Consider the following 23478-nt stretch of genomic DNA (forward strand, 5'->3'; position numbering starts at 1 on the left):
AAAAAAACCTATTTTTTTTTCTTTTTTTCCTATTATTTATACATCAATAAAAAAATTTAATTGAAAATTTATGAAACAATTTTTTTTAAAAAAAGCTACTAATAGAATTGTAGTTTTAATGTACATGTTTTTTTTTTCTTTCTAAAGGGCCCAATTTTAAAATTTCGCACAAGGCCCCCAAAATGCTTGGGCCGGCCCTGGGTGCTAGTAAAATCGATAGAGCATACGCAATATGATGATAACTGTGACTGTACCGATTTTCACTAATGAAATAATCTTCCACAGGCTGAGTGAGAATGAGCTGATTTTCAGAGTGTCCGTGTGCACCCATGACATGCTTGTGTTGGACTCCATATATGTAAAGACCGCTTAGCTTTAATTTGAAAATTATCAGATAATTAGAGCTTTATTATGAAAGTTAATTTTTAATATTGAATTAATTATTTCTGATGTTTTATTTGAATTCAGAATGCATTTTTATGTCACATATAGAAATTTTATAATTTTGCATATTTTGGTGCCCGACAACATTGGAACACGGTGTATGGCTTTTAGAATCACATCTTAGTATTTTTTAGTATAGCGGGACAATAGTTAGATATTTGGAATGTCGAGAATAGACGGAATTTTAGAGTTTCCCAAAATACCCCTAAGTACCCCTTTTATGATTTTTAGTGTGGGAGGGGCAAAATGGTCATTTTGCCCCATTTGGCCTTTTGTCTTTTGTGAAATTATTAAATTAATTAAATCAGTTTTTTTTAAGTTATTTTGGCTAAATGTAGTATAGTAAAATCAAGGTTTTTCTCATTTATTCAAAAAAAATAGAAAATTGAAAAGTTTGGAAAATTCTCTCTCTCTCTCACAAAATCCCTAAGCAGCTAGGGTTCTGGTTTTTTTGTCTTCAATCTTGCCATTTTACAGCAGTTCTTAGTGATTCAATCTAGGGTAAGCTTCTTGACAATTTCCCTTTAGTGTTCTTAAGAGTCAAAGTTATGAATTTTGCATGTTTTGAGAGTTTGAGTTCTTTACTTGCTGCTGATGTTTAAATTAAGTTTCTGCAGTTAAGTTATGTTAAAATATGTTAATTTAAGCATGAATCGTTAGTTTTTTGAAGCTTTAGACAAGCTTTGAGTTTTGGAACTCAAGCTTGAAGCTTTAATGGTGAATTTTGATTCTAAGCTTTGATTGTTGTTTTGTTACTTGGAAAATATTTATTGGGGTATAATATGCAGGTCTGAAAAGTTTGTTGAGTTTGGAAACGTTTTGGTTGGGAGTTTGATTGTTGTTGCTTTTCTGGGTAAAACCGACTAACCGGTTTTACACTGCATGTAAAATCGGTTACCCGAATTTCGCAGTAGAGGGTGAAAACCAGTTTTTTCAGCTGGTCGTTTTGTGTTAATTTCAAGTTTTCAGGCAGTTTATACCCTGCTAGTTTGGGATATTTTTGTATTAAGTTGCAGTAGGTTAAGTTTTGGTTTTAAACTTTTGTCCCGATTGTGATTTAGTGGATCACTTATATGTTTTGGAATTGATGTGATTTAGGAGTCTATAATTCGCCGATCGGTTGTTCCACTCAGGTTGACCGGCACACCTGAATTCGGAATTAAGGTAAGATTAGTATAATATCATGCATATGTTATGACATGTTTAGCGTACATGTGTTATTTCCTGTTAGATTACATTGATAGCAATAATAGTATACATAGAGTTGTAATGATTATTGATAAATGTATGTTGGCTAGAATATTGATCGATGCTGTCACATCAATATGGCTAGAGTATGACTAGCATATTGAGTATAGGCTGACATTATGGTCGATAATATTGTCTTATGAATGTTCTAGACTCAGTACCGTGTGGGACATGGGAATTAGGGTTATGATTGGGTGTATGGGCGCCAGATTATAACCCAGGTTATTTGTATGTTTATATTATGCTTTTTTTACTGAGTCTGTCGACTCACAGTGCTATGTTTATGTGTAGGTAAAGGCAAAGCCAAAGCTGAGGAATCGTGAGAACGAGCAGATGGAGGTTGTACATGTCGGGGCGGTTAGGCCTGGAGCGTACGATCCTCGGGACATCAGGGCTTTCGTTGATTAGTCGTTGGGCGACAAACTTTTGATTATATGTATAGCAAACTTTTATAACTGTATTTGGTAAACGGGATCCCGATATTTTATTAATGTAATATGTTATGTTTTAATTAAAAAGTAAAATTTTAATTATTCACATTTTCCAATAACCTCATTGATTAGCAACGAGCTGCACAGTAAGTTTAAAATCACGTTAACACGCATATGCTAGTTAGGGTGTTACAATTTGGTATCAGAGCCGCCAAGTTTTCTTCCGAAGATCGTCACGACATGTACAATCATCATCAGCAGTTAGCTCATTTCACGGTTCAGTAAGCTTTTATTGCTTTAGTAGTTTATTTTAATAAGTATGATTTAAGAAAAGCCTGTTAGGAAGCATGTTAGTAGCCTGATAGTAGGATAGGTGCATGTTTTTAATTTTCAAATAAGCGGCATTAGTAAGTTTCTCTTTGATCACAATCTGACCGGACTAGCTCTTGGTTATGCAGGCTGTTCAGATTAGTATGGACACCAGGTGAAATACCAGGATCCAGGGCAATTCGGTTGGATCTAATGCTGGTCAGGGTGCTCAGAATCCCCCAAATGTCTGTGGCCGAGGTAGAGGTCTCAGGGGCAGGGCACGTGGCCGGGGTGATGTTAACCCGCCACAGGTTGCCCAAGCTGCCTAAGATGCTCAGGATGCCCAAAATTGGGAAAATAGGTTTGCAGCAATGCAAGCCCGAATTGAGGAACAAGATAAGGAGATTCAACGGTTACGTCAGCAGGGTGCTCTTGCAATGCCTGCTCCAAAAATTCCAGTGGCACCTGCCCCTGCTGTCCAGGCCAAACCAGTGGTGGAAGTGAATCGGATGGAACCCCTATATGAAAGGTTCCGCAAGCAAGCACCTCCAGTTTTTCTGGGAGGTCCTGATGTCATGAAAGTCGAGCAATGGCTATCAGTGATTACTAGAATCCTGAACTTTATGGGCGTCACCGGAAATGACAGGGTGGTCTGTGCCACCTTCCAATTTCAAGAAGATGCACTGGTCTGGTGGGACATGGTGTCTATGATACATGATGTCACGACAATGACCTGGGAAAAGTTGCAGGAACTTTTTAATGCAAAATATTACAATGAAGCAGGTAGGAGTGCCAAGAGAAAGGAATTCACTCACCTGACTCAAAAGAGAATATGAGTGTTACTGAATATACAACGCAATTTGACCGATTGGCGAGGTTGGCCTCAGGAATTGTGCCAACTGACTTCAGCAAGAAAGAAAAATATCTAGATGGATTAAATGCGAAGATCAGACATGACCTGATGATTACTACTAACGACAAAACCACCTATGCTGAAATGGTTGATAAGGCACTGCGAGCTGAGGGCGCAGTGGGATGCATGATAGAGTCTGGTGGGACTCCGGTGGTTGGCGGGACTCCTACCCCTCCTGCATCAGGTTTTGGCAGGGGTGTTACGAATTTTATGTTTATTACGCAAGTGTACGCAATCAAGTAGTATCTCATGCAAGTGAGGTCGAACCACAGTGAATTGGATTAAGTACTACTAAACTATACTTATGATTCTATTTGGTAAAATAATAAGTTTGCAATTGGAAGGTAAATACTCAGAAAATTAAAGAGAAAATAAACGAAGATTAATCAAGATGAGAGATTAGGGAGGTGAATCCTGTTGATAAGCTACCAATGTTAATACCTAATTGCTATCCTTATCTAAATGTGAATGACAGATTATAAATTAACCTAACTCTTTTAAGATCTTTTAGGTCCTAAATAATATGTTCTCTAATTAACTTCTTAATTAAATCAACACAAAATCAGCATTAAGCAATAACCTATTCGTCACTGAGGCTATGTAAATACTTTCGTTTCACATCAAAACCTAGACTATCCAAATTTTAGCATTCTCAATTCTCACTTTTCAGATTTCGAATTGAGATCATTGAACATGTAAAAGGTGATCAAGCTTGCACATGGAATTAAACACAAATATAGACAGTATTCACACATAAGATGAAGGAATGACAATTATTTATTAACTAGGCATAAACTTAAACAACAATCATCATCCTCCCTTATTGAGAAATTTAGTTCATAATAACTCTAAAAACATCCTTAATTAATTCAGAAACAAAAACAAACATAAAGAAGAATTTAAGGGTAAAAGAAAGAAACTAGAAGGTGATATCGCTCCGGGTCTTCAAGATAGCTTCCTCTCCACTTGCATCCACTTTTTAGGTCTATTTCTCCTTACTTTGACCTTCAGTGTCGTATTCCTTATATAGGGATGAGAAGTGTGCCTCCAATTTGAGAAAAAAACCAAAATTAGGTCAAATCTGCGATTTCCGTACCAAGTCGCGACTAGCATTTAAGCTGGTCGCGACTACAGGCAAAACTCGAAAAACCGAGTTTCTGCCAATTCTCGAAGTCGCGACTAGGGTCGCGACCAGGAAAAAGGGTTGCGACCTGGCTCTATGGAGGTCGCGACTACTGATGCATCCGAAGCCGAATTTTCCAATTTTTTCCAAGTTTGTCCCAGTTTTTCGCCATTTGACTGAATTCGAACTTTAACACCCCGGGAACCTGAAGTGATGAAAATCAAGCGTAAAACTGCTCCAAAAGACACCAATAGACGAGATAATGCTAACTTTAAAGACTCAAAACATAGGCTAATTATAACCTAACAAAATCCCCCAAACTAGATTCTTACTCGCCCCCGAGTAAGATGAAAAAAAAAACTAACTACGCTATCAGATAATTACTATGCTGCTGACTCATGCTCTGTTTTCTTCCTTGCATAAACTAGAATTTTGATCCTACTAACTCTAACAATTAACTCGGATGCTCAATTAATAACACTATGTACAACTGCAAAAATTGATTCAAATGTGAAACATTGTTATAAAAGTTTTACTCTTTCCAACAGTTCCACAACCCGATAACTCATAAGCTTGCATACTTACCTTTCTCCACTAATGTTGACAGTATTCTTTGGAATCATTAGGTCTTTTCAAGGCTTAGGTAGTAATGCTCAGATATTCAAGGATAGGCAAAAGACAATTTTGGCTCAAGATATCATAAGCACATAAACAGAACCCACAAGCTTTTTACTTTTCTTTTTTTTAAAACCCCCTAGTGTTCCCAAATTTTCCAAGATTGAGAGAAGATATCCACAATATTTCCCCAACATCACTGACTTTTTTTTTTTCAAACACATTCTTACTTTGTATTGTGTTTTTTTTTTTCATATTTCATAATCATTTCATTTTTTTTTCAGTGACATTGAATTACACATTTTTTCTCTTCTCAATCTTACAAGTTCTTCTCCCTCTAACTATTTTCCCACACTAAATATTTTTCTCCCCCAAACTAATTACTTAGCTTATGATATCCTGCATATAATGGTGAAGAAAAATCAATAGTATGGTTAAATTTTTTTTCTTTTCGGATCAATGGGTGAAAATCATAACAGGTTTAGGCTCAATAGGGTTAACTAGGGATAAACATTATTATGGTAGGCTTGAAAGGCTCAAACTATCTAACAAATGCCTAAGTCATATTCCAATTGAACACTATCAAGGATTTCGCCTCAAAAGAATAAACATGCAAGTTCTAAGCTATCCTGTCAATCTTACCACAAACCATAGTAAAACAATTATAACAATTTTCACAGATTGAGTATTTGCAGAAAACACAGGTTTCAAAACATCCGAACTAATCCAAAGAGTTAACAAAATCAAGCACACATTTATTTTACAGTTTCAGATCACATCACACTAATCAGCAGTATACAACTATCATCAAGCTTATTGCCATTCCTTAACTAAAATAAAACTAAAACAGAAAATTAAAATGCAGAATTTAAAATTTTAGTCTCTCCCCCCAAACTAAAGATGACATTGTCCCCAATGTGTACAATAATATGCAGAGAGAAGAAACTTACCTGAGACCCTATCAGAAAGGGTTGAGTGGTGGCGGCTGGTCATATGGGTAGAACCGAGGAGGATGCGCCAGATAATTCGGGTCATCAATCCCGATGTTCATTCTATTGATGAGAGAGTTTAGTTGCTGAACTTGTCCATCATCATAGACACTCCTCTGCACCATGTATTGTTGCATGTGGTTGTTTTGCTGAATTATATAACTCAGCTGTGCATGAGTGTATTGTGTTGTGGGATCGATAGGCCCAGGCAATTGTAGGGGCTGTTCCTCTTCTTCTTCAACACTAGGCTCTCGTTGCCTCCTACTCCCTTGCGGTGCATCAGGTGGTGGTTGGCCATAGGGATGTGGCTTTTTCAGCCTGTTGACAAAGGCGATGTCCATCTTGCGAAGTGGCAACACCGTGTTGTCATACTCTAATTGGGGAACTTCATATGCCCCGCAGAGTTCTGTGATAACTCCCGCCAAACCAAAACCACCTCCCGTGGCTCCTTGCACGATCTGTTCAATGCTTTGCCTTATGACTTGTCCAATGTTAATGTTGTACCCCTTCATTATAGCGTACACATATTTCAGCAATCCATTTGGACATCGGAAAAGTGCTTATTTGGCACTAACCGAGCACTTACAAAGTACAGCCATGTTTTTGCCACCAGGTTCATTTCACACCGGTAGAGGATGTTGGGCGATCCCTCTGTGGCATCATTGTCATGGAACCTCAACCCAGGAAATCCCACTGTCTCCGCCACATCCACCATATCAAACTGCTCTTCCTCCTCAATGATTCGGAGGCGTTGTTCTTCCCTAGTGTAATCTTGGACGGAGAACATTACATTAAATGCATCAGCAGTAGCAGGAACTTTCTTTCCCCGCACCTTTACTTCCCCATTCCGGCGGTCGGGCCAATTCACAAGAAATTCACAAGCCATAGTAACATTAGCCCGACCCCGAGCATCCACAAAACTTCCCCACTTCATTCTTTCTATTTGAGCCCGAATTGTTTCAAATCGAGGTTGACGCCTCAAAGGATTGTCGGGGAATTCAATACCCTGATCATCAATATAAGCCCTATTCTTAAGTCTCATGAAGCGATTTTGGGCCTCAATGTTTCCAAAGCGAGTCCTATCAAAACCCGTTGGTGGTGGGTTTGAAGACGAACCCTCCTCCACATTTCTAGTCCTTTTGGGTGCCATTTTTTTTTCAACAAAGATAAAATATTTTTTTTTTTCGTTTTTTTTTCTTCTGATCTGATTTTTTTTTCTTCTTTTCTTTTCTTTTCTAACTAATGCTAAAAAAAATTTGAGCAGCACCTCCCCTTAATTTTTCTATATCCCAAAAATTCAAAATCACTCAAACAATATTCTCAAATACTCAATACCACAATATAATACTAACAAACCCAATATCAACAATATTCTTGCACAACACACAATTATACCACCCAAAATCTAGAAAAAGTTAATCAACTTCCTTAAAGATTGAAGGAAGTGATACTTACAAACCCGAAGAAGTTTTACTCCACCTCCATTGTTGAATGTTCTTGAAAACTTGAGGTTGAAGATGAAGACAATGGTGATTTTCAGATTTGGGGTGTTATGGGTGTTTCTTGGTATGGGTTTTGATGATATGTGTAGATTGATGAGTGAAATTGGGTGTTTTAATGGATTGGGTTTGAGAAATTTAAGAAAATATGAAAAGTTTGAAGATTGGTGATGAAAAATTGAATTTTTGAGAGGAAAAGGGTTGGGTTCTGCTGAGAGGATTTGAAATTTGAATTTTTTTTTTGTGTAGGGTTGAATGAGGGGGAAAATTTTGAATTTATAGAAAAATCGCGAGCAAGTCGCGACTTGGCCTAGGGCTAGTCGCGACTAGCTCACACTCGGATTCAAGCCTTCTCTGGAAAATAAGGAAGTCCCGACTGGGGTCGCGACTTGGAAAATAGGTCGCGACTTGGCCAAAGGCTAGTCGCGACCACTGGAACCAAAAAATTTCGTGAGTTTCTGTGAAAGTCCTGGTCGCGACCAGGGTCGCGACTTGAAAAATAGGTTGCGACCTAGGAACCACCAGGTCGCGACCACTGGGCTCCAGTCCGAAAAAAAAACTTTCTTTTTTCACGTTTTTAACGATTCAACTAAAAAGAGCAATGTCTGGTACTAATCTAAAAAAGAAAAAATTAAAACACTAACAATACTAAAGCATAGACTAAAAAACATAATCAAAAATTCTGAAAAATTAAAGAAAACACTTGGGTTACCTCCCAAGAGCGCTCTCTTTATCGTCATATAGCCGGACGCTGAGCCTTGTACTTTAGAGTGGTGCCAGAATCATGGCGGACTTGGCTTGGTCAAATTGATCTCCCAAGTAGAGCTTTAAACGCTGTCCATTAACTTTGAAAGTTGCTGGACCATCACCTTTTAACTCCACCGCTCCATAAGGAAACACCTTGACCACTGTGAATGGTCCTTACCACCTTGACTTCAGCTTTCCAGGAAACAGTTTTAACCTTAAATTAAAGAGTAACACTTGCTGCCAAGGTTGAAACTCCTTCCTTACTAGACCTTGGTCATGCCACTTCTTCGTTCTTTCCTTGTAGATTTTTGCGTTCTCATAGGCTTCATTTCGAAACTCCTCTAGCTCATTCAGCTGTAACAATCTTTTCTCCCCTGCAGCTTTTAGTTCCATGTTAAGAGTCTTCATGGCCCAAAAAGTTTTATGCTCTAACTGTTGGGTTTTATGCCCTAAATAAAACTCATTTCATATAATCAGATTTACTCATTAATAAAGATCAGAAATAACATTTTATGTTGCATGGTTCACATGATTTATTTCATGATTATGTGTATATAATGTATGAATTCTTTTTAAGTCCAGAACATATGGGTTGGTTAAAGATTATAGTGTTGTCAGCACAGTGGAATATAATCTTTATTATATGTTCAAAAGTAGATTCCCTGATTTGTCAGAACACTGGATTTAGACTGACATGGTATAATCAGCGATAGGTATTCTTACACCTTAGAAAAGTGTTATGTCCTTTCCAGGACATTGGCAAAGTTTACCAGTATCGGATGTATGGAGTATACATCGGAAGGGACCGATATTGAACTTTGATTAGATATGTTAAAACTTACCGTAATATCTATTCAATTCAATATCACCTGTTGATCCTAGATCACATGATCGAAATCCTGATATGGTTAGGCTCAATTTCAAGAGTGTTACTCGTGTTCTTTGATTTGTTAGTTAAGCCTAGTTTTGTATCAGGGTGATACGTACATTTTGGGAACACGGTAGTGCAATTGAGTGGGAGCGCTAACATAAATATGGAATCTATAGCTTCTATTTGGCAAATAGAAGTAAAGGATGATTTCCTTCGAGCTTAACCAAATGAAGATAAATGGTGGAGATCTCATTTCACTTAGGTGAAATATCATTTATACAAGGTTAAGTGTTTTAAGGATAAAATACATTGTAGGGTGTTACGGTAATTTAATCCCTGTACAGTGTAAATCATCTATATAGAGGATCATTGATCACATTAGGGTTATAACAATGGATAACTAATGACGTGTCTATATCGTGGAACATATAGAGCGTTTCTATATGACTGAGAGTGCAATTCCAAGTTCTAAGTGTGGATTCAATGAGGAATTAATAAGTTAGGGAATTTACTTGGTAAATTCGGTTCGACTTATTGGAAGCTCGGTTATATAGACCCATGGTCCCCATACTAGTTGAGGCCATACTGCTTGTAAGACTCAATTAATTGATTTTAATTAATCAATTAAAATTCTAAAATTTAGACTATGTCTACTTTATGAATTTTCACTAAGCAAGGGTAAAACAGTAAATAGAGAGTTTAAAGGGTATATTTATTAATTGGGAAACTTTGATTAGTTTTTATTAATAAATAAAATAAATGACAATATATTATTTAATAATTAATTATAGTTATTAAATAATTAGATTTGACATTTATGAAGTTGAAAGAGAGAATTGGCAATTTTGAGAAAATGGGAAACTAGAAATGATGAAATAGGAAAGTTTGAAAAGTGGAAGGATTTGTTTTCCTCAATGAATGGCCGGCCACTTAATGCTTCTATTTCTCATTTTATTTTTTATTTTTAAATGCCAAATAATTCAACTTTAACCCTATGTGGTATTCTATAAATAGAAGGTAAAGGCTTCAGGTTTGAGACACACTTCACAGTTTATTCTCTCAAACACCATGAAACCGCCACTCTCTCTCTTTCTTTCTTCTCTGTTTTTCGAATTCCCTTGAGTGAATGAGTAGTGCCCACACACTACAAGTGGTATCTCAATCATAGTATGGAAGACTATGGAAATTCTGCATCAAAGAAGGAGAAAAGAAGATCCAGGTTCAGATCTTGGTGATGCTCTGCTACAGAAAGGAATCAAGGGCTAGAGATCTGAACGGAAGGAGTCATATTATTCCGCTGCACCCACTGTAAGGTTTTCTAACTTTATATGTGTTTATTTTCATTGTTTTAGAATTCATATTAGGTTGTTAATCCAACATACTTCTTACTGAGTGTGTCGACTCACAGTTCTACGTTTATGTGTAGGTAAAGGCAAGGCTGGAGCTGATGGACCGTGAGCGAGCTTATGAAGGTTGTACATGTCGGGGCGGTTAGGCCTGGAGAGTACGATCCTCGGGACAGCGAGGCTGATTTTGTAACTAGTCGCTAGGCGACATTATTTTGTATAAACAGTTAAATCCTTTTGTAAATGATTTTGTAATCGGGATCCCGAGTCTTTTGTAATATCATTTTATAAGTTTAATTAAAAAGCAAAAATTTTAATTAATCACGTTTTCCATAAACCTCGTTGATTCGCAACGGGCTGCACAGCATGTTTAAAAATCACGTAATATGCCTATGTTAGTTAGGGTGTTACAATTTGGTATCAAGCCGCCAGGTTGTCTTCCGAAGATCGTCACGACATGTACAATCATCATCAACAGTTAGATCGTTTCACGGTTCAGTAAGCCTTTATTGCTTTAGTAGTTTATTTTATTCAGTCATGAAAAAGAAAAGCCTGTTAGGAAGCATGTTAGTAGCCTGATAGTAGAATAGGCGCATGTTTCGTTTTTAATTTCCAAATTAAGCGGCATTAGTAAGCTCTCCTTGAATACGACCTCATATGCCAACTCTTGGTTTCGCAGGCGGTTCTAACTAGATGGACGCCAGGCGGACCACCAGGAGTCAGGGCAACTCAGTGGGGTCGAATCAAGGTCAGGGAGCTCAGTTTCCCCCACCTGTTAGGGGCCGAGGTAGAGGTCCCCGAGGCAGGGCTCGTGGTCGGGGTGATGAGAACCCGCCACAGGCTGCCCAGGCTCCCCAGCCGATCAGGGAGCCCAGAATTGGGAGGTTCGGTTTGCGGAAATGCAAGCCCGGATTGAAGAGCAAGACCTCGAGATTCAGAGGTTGAGACAGCAGGGTGCTCCCGCAGCCCGGTGCCGTAGTTCCGGTGGCACCGCCTCGCCGCCTGTGCCGAGATAGTGGTGGCGGCCAATAGATTGGAACCTTTGTACGAACGGTTCCGGAAGCAAGCACCTCCGGTTTTCCTGGGAGGTCCGGACGTGATGAAAGCCGAGCAGTGGCTGACGGTGATTACCAAAATCCTGAATTTCATGGGTGTCACCGGTAATGACAGAGTGGTGTGTGCCACTTTCCAGTTCCAGGAGGACTCTCTGGTCTGGTGGGACATGGTGTCTCAGATCCATGACGTCACCACCATGACCTGGGAAAGGTTCCAGGAACTCTTCAACGCGAAGTACTACAATGAGGCGATCAGAAGCGCCAAGAGAAAAGAGTTCGCTCACCTGACCCAGCGTGAGAATATGAGCGTCACCGAGTATACTACTCAGTTTGATCGGTTGGCGAGGTTAGCCTCGGGAATTGTGCCGACCGATTTCAGCAAGAAAGAGAAGTATGTGGACGGGTTGAATGCCAAGATCAAGCATGACTTGATGATCACCACGGACGACAACACCACCTATGCTCAGATGGTGGAGAAGGCACTGCGAGCTGAGGGCGCAGTTGGGTGTATGTCGGAGTCAGCTAGTACTCCGGCGAGTGGCGGGGCTCCTACCCCTCCTGCATCAGGCTTTAGCAGGGGGAGTAGCGGTTCGGCCATTGACCAGAGGAAGAGAGCACCCACTGCTTCCGGTGGCTCGAGTCAGAACAAGAGGTTCCGGGGGAACCAGAACAGAGGGAGTCGTCCTGGTGGTACTGAGACCCGATTCTCCTATCCCGAGTGCCCTAGCTGCAAAAGGCACCATCGGGGTGAGTGCAAAGGTCAGGGATGCTTTCACTGTGGCATGCCCGGACACTTCAAGAGGGACTGTCCCCAGCTCCGATCAGAGGCACCGAGAGCTCCAGCGATACCCACTCCAGCCAGGGTGTTCGCCATCACTCAGGCTGATGCAGATGCCAGCCCATCAGTTGTCACAAGTCAGCTTTCTATTAATAACTCGCTATATTCAGTGCTGTTTGATTCTGGGGCTACACATTCTTATGTGGCGGCCAGAGTCTTTAGTAAATTGGATAGACCGTACGATAGATATGAATCAGGGTTTGGAACCCTATTACTTGGCGGAGAATTGGTTATCTCCAATAGGTGGATTAGGTCTATGCCGATCCGGATAGATGGTAGAGAGTTAAGTGCTGACTTGATAGAGATGAGTTTACTAGAGTTCGACATTATTTTAGGAATGGATTTCCTATCTAAATATTCGGCGAGTATAGATTGTAAAAGAAAGATGGTGATCTTCCAACCGGAAAGTGAAGAACCATTTGTGTTTGTTGGTTCAGTTCAGGGATCTCGGATCCCGGTGATCTCGGCTATGTCAGCTAGAGAATTGTTGCACGGCGGTTGCTTAGGGTTTCTGGCCGTGGTGGTGGACACCACTCGGCCAGATACCATTCGGCCAGAGGACATCAAGGTGGTTCGGGAATTTTTGGATGTTTTTCCCGAAGAACTTCCAGGGTTACCACCTTAGCGGGAGATTGACTTTGTGATAGACTTGGCACCAGGGGTGGAACCGGTTTCCAAAGCCCCGTATAGAATGGCTCCAGCTGAACTTAAGGAATTAAAGATTCAGCTCCAAGGGTTGCTTGACATAGGGTTTATTCGGCCCAGTGTGTCACCCTGGGGAGCCCCGGTTTTATTCGTCAAGAAGAAGGATGGATCTATGAGGATGTGCATCGACTACAGGGAGTTGAACAAGCTGACGGTGAAGAATAAATATCCATTACTTAGGATCGATGATTTGTTCGATCAGCTTCAGGGGAAGACGGTCTTTTCTAAGATTGATCTCTGTTCGGGTTATCATCAGTTGAGAATTCGAGAGGAGGACATTCCGAAGACGGCTTTCCGCACTAGGTATGGACATTACGAATTTCTGGTTATGTCATTCGGACTAACCAATGCTCCTGCAGCATTCATGGACTTGATGAATAGAGTATTCAAGGATTTCCTCGATATCTGTGTGATTGTGTTTATCGACGACATCCTCGTGTACTCTCAATCAGAAGAGGAGCATGAGTTACATCTTCAGATGGTACTGCAACGACTTCGAGAACATAAGCTTTATGCCAAGTTCAAGAAATGTGAGTTCTGGCTATCTCAGGTGTCCTTCCTAGGGCACATTGTGAGCAAAGATGGGATCAAGGTGGATCCCGGGAAGATTGAATCCGTCAGGGATTGGCCGAGACCGAAGACAGCGACAGAGATCAGAAGCTTCTTGGGTTTAGCTGGGTACTACCGTAGGTTCGTGGAAGGGTTTTCTAAAATTTCAATGCCCTTAACCGAGCTTACAAAGAAAAATCAGCGATTTATTTGGTCAGACAAGTGCGAAGCTAGTTTTCCGGAGCTAAAGCGGAGGTTAATTACCGCTCCAGTGCTAGCTTTGCCTTCAGATAAGGAGAAGTTCGTAGTTTATTGTGACGCATCCAAACAGGGTTTGGGGTGTGTATTGATGCAAGCCGATCGGGTTATCGCTTATGCCTCCCGTCAGTTAAAGGATTATGAACAGCGATACCCGACTCATGACCTAGAGTTGGCCGCGGTGGTTTTCGCATTGAAGATTTGGCGGCATTACCTTTATGGGGAAAAGTGTGAAATCTATACCGACCATAAAAGTCTCAAGTATTTCTTTACTCAGAAAGATTTGAACATGAGACAGAGACGTTGGTTGGAATTAGTGAAAGATTACGACTGTGAGATCCTCTATCACCCTGGGAAGGCCAATGTAGTGGCCGATGCCCTAAGCAGAAAGGGTCCCGGGCAAGTAGCTAGTATGGTTCAGATCTCACCTCAGCTAGCAGAGGATATGGTTAGATCCAGCATTGAGTTTGTGGTAGGTCAACTTCACAACTTAACGCTGCAATCTGACTTGTTGGAAAGAATAAAAGTCGCTCAGATGACGGATTCAGAGTTAGTGAAGATCAGAGATGAGGTGTTGGCTGGTCAAGCCAAGGACTTTTCAGTGTCAGATAACGGGATGCTTTTGTATAAAGCTAGAGTTTGTGTTCCGAATAGTGTGGAACTCAGGAATGAGATCTTTGAGGAGGCTCATTCTACCCCGTATTCTCTGCATCCCGGCACCACTAAGATGTACCAAGATTTGAAACCGTACTTCTGGTGGAGCGGTATGAAGAAGAATGTAGTAGAATTCGTATCGAGATGCCTCACTTGTCAGCAGATTAAGGCTGAACATCAGAGACCAGCAGGGTTGTTGCAGCCTCTAACCCTACCAGAATAGAAATGGAAAGATATCACGATGGATTTTGTGGTCGGGTTACCTAGGACCACGGGTTTATTTGATTCCATCTGGGTAGTGGTGGATCGATTTACGAAATCTGCTCATTTTCTGCCGGTTAGAACAACATTTACAGTGGATCAGTTGGCAGAGTTGTATGTCAGAGAGATAGTGAGACTTCACGGGGTACCGAAGTCTATAGTTTCGGACAGAGATCCGAAGTTCACCTCCAAATTTTGGCAAAGTTTGCAACGGGCAATGGGTACAAAGCTGAAATTCAGTACAGCATTCCATCCTCAGACAGATGGTCAGTCCGAAAGGACAATTCAGATATTGGAGGAGATGTTGAGAGCCTGTGTTATGGACTTTGAAGGCTCATGGAATAAGTATCTACCGTTGATAGAATTTTCTTACAACAACAGTTATCAGAGTACGATAGGGATGGCTCCCTACGAACTGTTATACGGTAGGAAGTGTAGATCTCCCATCCACTGGGATGAGACAGGGGAGAGGAAATACTTAGGTCCAGAGTCAGTGCAGCGAACCAATGAGGCAATAGAGAAGATAAAAGCTAGAATGCTTGCCTCACGGAAGCGGACGTAAGAGTTACGCAGATCCGAAACGCAGAGATGTTGAGTTCCAAGTAGGGGACCATGTGTTTTTACGGGTATCTCCGATGAAGGGGATTAAACGTTTCGGGAAAAAAGGCAAGTTATGCCCTAGATTTACAGGACCTTTCGAGATTCTCGAGAAGATAGGTCAAGTGGCATATCGGTTAGCATTGCCTCCAGCTTTATCAGCAGTTCACAACGTATTCCATGTCTCGATGTTGAGAAAATACGTTTCAGATCCCTCTCATATACTCAGTTATGAGAGCCTGAGCTAACGCCAGACATGACTTATGAGGAACAGCCAGTGCAGATCCTGGATAGAAAGGATAAAGTCCTTCGGAATAAGACCATAGCGTTGGTCAAAGTTCTCTGGAGAAACAGCAAGGTGGAGGAAGCCACCTGGGAGCTAGAGTCAGATATGAGAGCTCAATATCCAGAGTTATTCAGGTTAGATTTCGGGGACGAAATCCTTTTAAGGGGGGGATAGTTGTAAAGCCCGCTTAGTTTAATTTGGAAATTAGCAGTTAATTATGATTAATTATGAAAATTATTTATAGCTACTTAAATAATTTATTATACTGTTATTTATGGAATTCAGAGATGCATTTTTATGTCATGTAGTAGTTTACATATTTTGCATTTCCGGTGCCCGGTATTTTGGAACCCGACGTTTGGCTCAGTAGAAATCACAACTTAGTATGTTAGTAGTTTGGGACGGTTTATTAGACATTGGGAATGTCGGGAATGGCCGGGAATTTAGAATTTCCCAAAAATACCCCTTTAGTGTTAATTATGTGGTTTTAGTGTGGAGGGGCAAAATGGTCTTTTTGCCCCAATGACTTTTTGTCTTTTAGTGAATTTATTAATTGAAAAATAAAGGTTTATTTATGCTTTATTTGGCTGAAATGCATTGTTATGTTAAGTGGCTTTAGTTCATTTTCACAAAAACTCAACACTTAGAAAAAAATAGAATTTTCAAAAGCTCTTTTCTCTCAAGCACTCTCTCCTTTTTCGGCCCTCCTTGAGCAGCAAGGAAGTGGAATTTTCCTTGGTGATTCAAGCTCATTTTGAGCAGATTTAGTGTTCTCTATTTGCTAGTAAGTCTTCTTCATCCTTTCTTAATGTTCTTGAAGTTTTTAAGATGAAAATGGTAGGTTGCATGTTAGTTTTGGATGGCTGTTTGTTTGTTCTTTGTGTTTTTATGTTGTTTTCAGAAGCTTAATTAGGTTTAAAATGAATGGATTATCTAGGTTTTAATGCATGCTTGCTACCTTGTTTAAAGCTTTGGTTTTTCTATGTAAAATATGTGATTTTTGAAAGAAATGGTTATGTTTTGTTGCTGTGATGTTGTGGAAGTTTGTTATTGTTTCCAGAGGTTATTCTAAGCTTGTTTATGTAAGTTTAGATGGATTTGATTGCATGCTAGCTAGGTTTGCTCAAGCTTGAGTTTAGAACTCAAAGCTTGAGCTCTCATGGTGATTTTTGATTGGGTGCAATCTAGGTGGTTTTGTTGCTTTAGAAATGTTCTAGGGGTTGTATAGAACAGTGCGGAAGGTTTCATGTGATTTGGGGTTGATTTGTGCAAGATATGAAAATTTGAGTTTGTCGCTGCGAGGAACCGAATTCCGGTTGTGCATCCGGAATTCCGGATGGGGTTTTGAATTTTCCCAGAACCGGAATTCCGGTTGGGCAGCCGGTCTACCGGTTGGGGAAAATTCAGGGACCCTAGTTTTCCTCGTTTTTATGTTTTAGGGGGTATTGCCATGCTTTTTATCGATAGGGAAACTTTTAGCTCCTAGTTTAAGTCCCCGGGAAGTGATTTAGCGTGTCACTTATAGTGTTGTAATTTTTATGGTTTAGGAGCCTGTAATCCGCCGCGCAGTTAAAGTTCCAGTCAGGTTGACCGGCACACCTGAATTCGGAATCCAGGTAAGATTAGTATAACAGTCTGCATATGTAGATTACATGTTTAGCGTGCATGTAGGAAGCCTGTTAGATTACATTAGTTATGTATGTTGGCTTCGAACTATCCAACCCTGTCACGTCGGTACGAGTGGAGTATGACCAAGAATGGAGTATGACCGGCTCGACCGATCAGTGACACTTGGTTGGTGGTTCCGTACTATTGACGTATCCCGTCGGTACAGCTGGAGTATGACCAGCGGCGGAGTATGGACCGGTTCGGCCGATCGTGGATATAGTAACACGTCGGTACGAGCCGGAGTATGACCGGCGGAGTATGACCGGTTCGGCCGATCAGTACATTACGTGTCAATAGTACCGTCCCTATGACCGTTCAGAACTCAGTACCATGCTGGACATGGCAGTAGTGGCTCGATGCGTGTTGGACACGGCAGTAGCGGGACTCAGTATCGTGTTGGACACGGCAGTTAGGGTTGTGATCAGGGGTATGGGCGTCTGATCATGACCGGGATTTATGTATGAGTATTATTATGCTTTTCTTACTGAGTCTGTCGACTCACAGTTCTACGTTTATGTGTAGGTAAAGGCAAGGCTAGAGCTGATGGACCGTGAGCGAGCTTATGAAGGTTGTACATGTCGGGGCGGTTAGGCCTGAAGAGTACGATCCTCGGGACAGCGAGGCTGATTTTGTAACTAGTCGCTAGGCGACATTATTTTGTATAAACAGTTAAATCTTTTTGTAAATGATTTTGTAATCGGGATCCCGAGTCTTTTGTAATATCATTTTATAAGTTTAATTAAAAAGCAAAATTTTTAATTAATCACGTTTTCCATAAACCTCATTGATTAGCAACGGGCTGCATAGCATGTTTAAAAATCACATAATACGCCTATGTTAGTTAGGGTGTTACAGCATCGTTGTGGTAAAGGTCGTAATGCCAGAGGAATCATTACCGCAGGGCATAGAGGGGGAGGTTAAAAAAAATTAAGGTTATATTGAAACTTCAACTAATAATTCTTTTTTCCCTATTTTAAGATTATATTTTTTCATTTATTTTCTTTACATAATATTTCCTTTAAATTTTTCAAAACGCATATATTGATTCTTTGAATTTTCCCGAAACCAAGAATAAATGTTAAAATCATATGTTTGTATGACTTATAATAAATTATTTCATCACATTAAGGATAATTACTATATGAGTTTGAATATATTGAGATAAACTTACCGTTTATTATTAATAACAATGTGCATATCATAGGTTTATATATACAATTATAGCATTCTTAACAAATTTATTTTTATAAAACAAATGGTTTAAAAAATAATGTACAATTAGTTATCGAATTCTTAAACAAAAACCACTAAAACTTAAATAAAACTAATATTTACATGGTTCGCCACGTAATTTTAATTTAGTAAATAGTAAAATATTGACTGGGATTAAAAAAACAAATTATCAAGAAAAATTCAACAAATATTAATATTAAAAACGTATTTGTATGTCAATATCTATTTTAGCTGATTTCCTTAATCACGAAATACTATATACAATTAATACATAATTTAATTACAATCAAATATTTAAAGATATTCTTCAACGGCTAGAAATATTTTTAATTACCTTATTAAAAGATTTGATATATCACATTATCACAGTTTAAGAATTTCCAAAATATGTGATATATATAGATATAATAGTCCAAATTAATTATTTAAAATTAATACAATTTAATATTGTTATTCAATAAGAATTAATCTTTGGATAAAGCCTTTTAGTCAGCTGTGGATATTTCTTTATAACTATATAAATTACACACTTTTGTATTCATTCATATTCACAATTCAATCTCTTTCTTTCTTCCCCATATCCAAAATTCATCCATGGCTATTAGGGCAATTTTGATAATTACTATAGTGTGTTATATTTCATACTATAGTAAAGCTGAAGAAGATTTCACCACAAAACTATCAAAGCTAGAAGAGTTGGAAATTGAGAAGGAGCTTAATCTTTTGAATAAACCACCAATAAAGACTATTAAGGTGTAATTATAATTTTATTTTATTTGCTCTTATTATAAATATTATTATTATATGAAAAGATGATTTAATTTGTTTATAATAATTTGACATATATTTACAGACAAAAGATGGAGTTCTTTACGATTGTATTGATTTTTTCAAACAACCAGCATTTGATCATCCCGCGTTAAAAAATCATAGCTATCATTATAAGGTTTGTAATTTAATTTGTGCATGTCTTTTTTTTTTTTGTTTTTTCTTTTTCTTATAATACGTAATATTTATGTTGATAATATAATTTTTATTATTGGTGTAGATGAAGCCCTCGTTTCGTCCCAAGATAAATAAACGTAAGGATTACCTCAATATAAATTCGAAAAGGTTAAGTTGTCCGATTGGAACTGTTCCTATTAGAAGAACTACAAAAGAAGATCTCATTAAATCTAAACTATTCACAAAAACATATGGTTCACTCACTACTGAGAAGCCAGGTCTTCATGTAAGTTTCTTCTAAATTTTTTTATATACAAATATATATATATATATTTATACGTTTATTAATTTTTTTTATTACAAGAATAAAAACTAGTTTATTTAAAAAAAAATTAACTACAAAATTTTTAATTTTAATTTTAGTTCAAGAATTGTTTTATGATATTTTTTTTATCAAATTAAAAGTTAGTAATTAAATAATAATTAATATTTTTGTTTAGCATGCTGTGCTCCGAACAAAATCTGATCCTAAAAGGAGATATAATGGAGGTGGAGCAGTCATGAATATTTATCAACCTAATGTCGTTGGCCCTCAATATAGCTCATCTCAAATGACCATTAAAAATGGACCTGATAGCATACAAGTTGGATGGACGGTAAGTTATATTTTATTATAAAGATTTTCATACAACATGCAAATAACATAGAAACAATAAAAAAGAAATCATGTGAAAACACATTAAAAGAACAGTTCGTCAAGACACCTATGACCTATCTAAAGTGAAGATGATCGATTTAAGCTTGTGTTTGCCCTTATCATTTTCATATTTTATTAGTGTTATATATATATGTTTAGTTTATCATGCATACTATATTCATAACTTTTTCTTTTTTTTAGGTCAATCCAACTTTATATGGCGACAATAAAACTCACTTGTTCACATTTTTACAAGTAAGTCTCATTATACAGTCATGTTCAGTTTTTTTTTAAAAAAAAATTATAGCAATTGGTTTTTAAAACAGAAAACAACATTTTGTTGTTTTCAAAATTCTGTTTTTTGTAACTTTGTTTTCTGAAAACTGTTTTCAAAATAGAAGGCAAATTGTTTTCTGATGCCAAACATGCACTTAATCTTCTAAATATATTTTCTGCAAAAAAAAAAAAAAAATCTCATAAATATTTATTTGTTCTCTCTCTACACAGGCGGGTGGAACATCTTGTTTTAACACACAATGTCCTGGCTTTGTTATTGTTAGTACTGAGATACCTCTAGATTTCACTTTTGAACAAGTTTCTCAACGTGGTGGAACATTATACGAAACAAGTGTGTTTATTTATCGGGTTAGTAATAAGTTGTTACTACAAAATTAAAGTTTAAAAGGATTTACTATTTCACAAAATTTGTGTAGGATCTGGCACTAAATTTCACACCAATTAATTTGCAAAAATACTAATTGTAATTTCTTTCTTTGTTATATTTATAGGATAAAGCAAATGGAAATTGGTGGTTTGAATTTGGAAGATCAAATATTCAAATTGGATTTTGGCCGGGACGAATATTTAGTGCTCTAAATACAGATTTAGCTGCGTACATGGAATGGGGTGGAGAGGCATACAGTCCGCCTGGACAACCTAATCCCGAAATGGGTAACGGGTTTCGTTCAGTGGGAGATCAAAGTAAAGATGCATATATTGAACAAATGACAACCATTGATGAATCTCATAAACAAGTTGATTTTGACAATGCTGAAATCTTCACTGATGCAAAAAATTTGTACAATGTTGATGATTGGAAAATAAGAGGTGCCCATGGTCATATTATGTCTTTTGGAGGTCCATTCGATGGTGGCCTCTAATTCTATTTCAATCTAAGTTCTATTTTGTATTTAGTGACAATATCTTTATATATTAAAAGTGCCTATCTAACGGCATTTCTTGGTTTAACAGAATATACTTACAAATAAAAGAATATTCTATTAAATTTAACGATGTTAATAGTTTGATCTCCCGTTAACAAATAAACTCAATAATTAAACTAAAAAATTAAACAATCTTTTAAATATTAATAATCTATTTTTAAATTAAAAAAATCATCTTACCCACATATCTCTCTAACAAACCTATCTTGGGATGACTCATTTTAACTCTGCCGTTGACTCCCTACAAAAATTAAATAATATATATATATCTATATTTATATATATATATGTGTGACTATTCAATGGTTACATTTTTATTGTAACCATATGGTTACATTTTTTTTTTAACTTTGTAATAGCAGTTACTAATAGGTAGACTTTCCTTTTTTAGATTTAATTAATTATAATTAACTATTTTCTTAAAATAATTAATTAAATAGTAGACATTCCTTTTTTAGAATTATTTAATTATAATTAACTATTTTCTTAAAATAATTAATTAAATATTTAACAAGACTTCTTTTAGCAATTAATATTTATATTTAAATCCTTACTTGAATTATTTTAATAATTAAGTCATTTAATTATAATATTTACAATAAAATTTATTCTTTTTACAAAAATTAAACTTCTTTTGACACAAATTAAAATTCTCTTCTTATAATAAATTTTCAAATAATTAATTATTTTTAAATGATATTTAATTATTTTGTTACAATTATATGAATTAAGTATAAGGCCTCAAGCTAATCAATCGATAACAAGTGCAGCCATTTTTTTCTAAAAAATCCTTCAACTTATTTCATTTTTTACTTTTTAAATATTTAAATAAAAAAATTAAATAATTAAGTGTAATAATTTTAAAATTAAGATTACAAGTATAATAAAATTTAAATTATGAAATTATATGTGTATAATTTTAAATTATAAAAAGTTTTGCTATAAAATTTTAAATAATTTAAGTATAAAAATATAAATTGCTAAAAGATCCTTATATAGTAATAAATTGCAAAAAATTAATTAATAATTATAATTAATTTAATTTTAAAATATAATTAATCTTAATTAAAGTTTTATAAGGAAATAAATGATTAGGTCATTTTCAGGTTACAAGTTATTTATTATTTATTTTTATTTAATTTCTAAATTAATCACAACCATTTAATAATAATCCAATGGCTTAAAAAAATGTAACCATGATGGTTACAATAAAAATGTAACCATTGAAACCTCTTCCATATATATATATAAAAACAAAACCATATCGTAAGCCTAATTTTCCCAAAAAAATTCCCCCAAAAAAAGAAAATATATATAAATACATATAAAAGTAAAATCAATTTTCCTAACTTCTCCAAAAAAAAAAAATCGTAAGTTTGTTTATAGCAATGATATAATTGCTATTTCTTTATAAAAAAAAATAATAAAAAATGAGGACACTTAGGAATGGGGTGAAAGCTCCTTTCTTCTGCAGCATATATCCACGACGGTCGACCTTCAATTTCTGTTCGCGATCTCAAATCCAAGATTATCCGATTCAAAAATCTCAATTTTTGTCAAGATTTTGATCTTCTACTATCTGATGCTCTCACTGGTCAAGGATAGCTTTCAATTTTCGATTGGTTTGTATTTGTCAAGATTATCTGATTTTTCTTTACACCTTATAGAAATATGTTAGTTGTTTATTGTTAGTTGTTTGTTGTTTCACTATAACGCGCATGTGTATGTGTTTCCGGTGGTCACCAAACAAGTCATCTATTTTTGGAAGTTCTGCAGAATATGAGTTTGGAGAATCATCTTTGTAAGTTTAAGTTATAGGTGTTGTTTTTGTTTATGAAATTTCTATTTTCCAATTCAATCTTATTATTATTCCTATACTTATCTTTCTAATTTTTTAATTTACATGATATTATTTATATTTATTCTTCTAAAACAATTTTGAATACATGAACTTTCCCATGAACAATTTGTCCG

The 23478-nt window shown here is 36.9% G+C and overlaps 1 protein-coding gene across 1 annotated transcript; it reads left to right on the plus strand.

Moving 5' to 3' along the window:
- Nucleotides 1–18994: 18994 nt before the first annotated feature.
- Nucleotides 18995–21484, plus strand: LOC115711125 (protein neprosin-like). Its single transcript, XM_061111275.1, has 7 exons — nt 18995–19392; nt 19493–19585; nt 19688–19870; nt 20085–20240; nt 20483–20536; nt 20789–20926; nt 21070–21484. The coding sequence occupies exons 1-7, from the start codon at nt 19234–19236 to the stop codon at nt 21439–21441; spliced, it is 1155 nt and encodes a 384-aa protein (XP_060967258.1). The 5' UTR covers nt 18995–19233; the 3' UTR covers nt 21442–21484.
- The last annotated feature ends 1994 nt before the right edge of the window (nt 21485–23478 follow it).

This window comes from Cannabis sativa, chromosome 3, assembly GCF_029168945.1.
Source record: "Cannabis sativa cultivar Pink pepper isolate KNU-18-1 chromosome 3, ASM2916894v1, whole genome shotgun sequence".
Lineage (NCBI taxonomy): Eukaryota > Viridiplantae > Streptophyta > Magnoliopsida > Rosales > Cannabaceae > Cannabis > Cannabis sativa.

Coding starts and splice junctions, on each gene's coding strand:
- LOC115711125 (XM_061111275.1), top strand. CDS start 19,234: ATGGCTATTAGGGCAATTTTGATAATTACTATAGTGTGTTATATTTCA. Junction 19,393..19,492: donor CACCAATAAAGACTATTAAG/GTGTAATTATAA, acceptor ATATATTTACAG/ACAAAAGATGGAGTTCTTTA. Junction 20,537..20,788: donor ACTTGTTCACATTTTTACAA/GTAAGTCTCATT, acceptor CTCTCTACACAG/GCGGGTGGAACATCTTGTTT.